Raw genomic sequence first — 2464 nt, forward strand, 5'->3', positions numbered from 1 at the left:
TAAAACATAATTTTAAGTGAAAACAAAAAGTCTAAGGTAAACATGCATTATTTTCCAAGATTTCCTATTTACATATGAGAGCCTCTATGTTCGTTTCCCCAGCAATGTATATTAACTTCATGAAGTATTAGATCATAGTATGATCTAATATACTTGCATTAAATTGCTATAATAGTGTATTGCTCTGTGTAGGTGGATAAACACATATATAATTTATTGGTTTTAAAATGTAGTAAGTGCTATATTTAAATTTTAACTTTTATATTTGACTTAATATTAATGTACTCATTTTCTCTGTAGGGGTTCACCTGGCACAGTGGCTGCTCCCCGATTGGCCCCCACCGGTGTGAGTTGGGCTGACAAGGTAAAGGCTCATCATACAGGCTCAATTGCTTCTTCAGATGTAGCACCTTCCCAGTCTTGCCCACCATTGGCAATGCAGAAGTCTTCCCGCAAAAATGGCAAGTGACTTTGAATCAGTCTTTTTATGTAGCAGACTGGTAGATAAATAAGGAGATACTGTACTTGAAATTTGGTTGCTAATAGCATTATGTATTGTATTTTTAAAATTTGTATCACCTGTGTGATATTATTTGCCTTAGTTTTAAAAATGATAAAATAATCTTAAAAATTGAATATAACTACCTTTCAACATTACATAAAAGTTTAAGGGGCTCATGCTTGTCTCAGGTTAGTACTGTATAAATTTTAAGAGAGTGATTTCTTTTGTCAGTTCATTCATAATGTCTTTTTAACTCTTTTTTGACTTACAGTAGGCTAGACTGTCCTCTAGGAAGCCTATACCTTGAAGTAGCATGTCCTTACTTCATTCCATTAGTATTTGAGGGTTATCTTGTTAACATAATATAATATTCTGTGTTTGTCTTTGCTCACACATCTGTGTTCTTTGCCATCAGAATTACTATACAATCAAAATTACTAGGGTGCGTAAGTGAATAGAAGGGCTATTATTCTGAGTGTCTCGCTCAGAATTGTCCTGTAAGAATTCCCCTTCATAAAATCTTTTTATATGGAAATCTAGAGAGGATTTTATATGTTTACACCTATAGATACTTGAACTCTAGAATAATAGTAATAGTGAATTTATAGGAGCAACATGAGAATGCTGCTGCTTCTTTCAATGAAAGATCATTTTGTAGCTTTTATGTTCAGATTGTTATTATTTTGAACATAACGAAGGCATTCCCATTTTTCATTATGAATAGAATTTTGTTTCTCCATTTTAGTCTTAGTCAGTTTTGTTGATTTATTTCATATAATATTTCTCATATTTAACCACTCTGTGCAGTCCTTGAATCTTTTATAAAGATGAGTAGAAAATTGAGAATGAAGGCATGAATTCTTTCTATGGTTTACTTTTCTCTAAGTTTAGTTTAGTGCCTGAAAGAAATGTGTTAAAAATCAACATTATAAATCTTAAAGATGTCATGGTACTAGCACATAGTGGTTTTTTTTTAAAATAATATAATAGTTTATTTTTACATCATTTTGTGCCTTTTCCCATCTCAGTTGTAATCCCCATGGGTTTCCCATCACCAAATCACCCATGTGCTATCACCATAGTTTAGTGTACTTTCCTCCCCCCACTGTTTTTGATCCCATTACCCATTGCACCCCCGTAAAATGTCTTTGGTATATAATTGTTCATTATCATTATTATTATTATTTTCTCCCCTGATCCTTTATACTCCTGCTATGAGTGAAATCATCCGGTATTTTTACTTTTCTTTCTGGCTTACTTCACTAAGCATGATGTTTTCCAGTGCACTGTTATGCTTGGTAAATTTTGGTGTATTAAGTAATTCATAAAACAGTGGCTCTAGTATTGACATTTGTGGTGATAGGTTATAAAAATTATTTTTGTTGAAGATGACAGATTGAAAATTTACATTTACTTTACACTTTCCCTGAATTCAACTAAAATGATATTAAAGGATTTGGAAATAGGACTTAAAAGGAAAAAATTCCAGAAGAAAGATGATATGAACAAATTTTGAATAGTGGAAAGTAGAAAGATCACAAGTGATATTTAAGTAACTGAGCAGATACCTGGCTCAAAATGGATAAAACTTTAGAACAATCCAGTTTGCCTCATGGAATTTCTGGTAGTTGGAAATTGGTGAGAGCTGATATCTTAAAATACTAAGAAACATCTTAATTTCTCCTTCTCAACTCTAAATAGTATGATGATTCTACTTATCTTACCTAGCTGAATATTGGTTTGATATTCTCTAGTAAAGGTAAAAGAAGATGGTATCTAACCTGAGAGATACATTGGAGGGTGTGCATACAATATTGAAAACAAAGATGTTAAAATTAGAGCAATATTTTTTAATTACTGAAGGGTTATTTTTAACAGATAAAGTAATTATAAATTTATATGTAGGTAGTAAAGCAAAAATGGACAAAAATAAAAGAGAATAATTGAAAAATCTATAATCAT

The 2464-nt window shown here is 31.4% G+C and overlaps 1 protein-coding gene across 4 annotated transcripts in view; it reads left to right on the top strand.

Annotated features, from left to right (window-relative positions):
• Window positions 1-2464, top strand: part of SCAPER (S-phase cyclin A-associated protein in the ER) — a 398115-nt gene that overhangs the window by 77625 nt on the left and 318026 nt on the right. For all 4 annotated transcript variants that reach the window (XM_004688004.2, XM_004688005.2, XM_012728648.1 and 1 more), the window contains exon 7: window positions 301-461. In XM_004688004.2, coding sequence (XP_004688061.1) covers window positions 301-461 — 161 coding nt within the window. The remainder of the gene's footprint in view (window positions 1-300; window positions 462-2464) is intronic.

This window comes from Condylura cristata, unplaced genomic scaffold (assembly GCF_000260355.1).
Source record: "Condylura cristata isolate star-nosed mole 26May11 unplaced genomic scaffold, ConCri1.0 scaffold00023, whole genome shotgun sequence".
Lineage (NCBI taxonomy): Eukaryota > Metazoa > Chordata > Mammalia > Eulipotyphla > Talpidae > Condylura > Condylura cristata.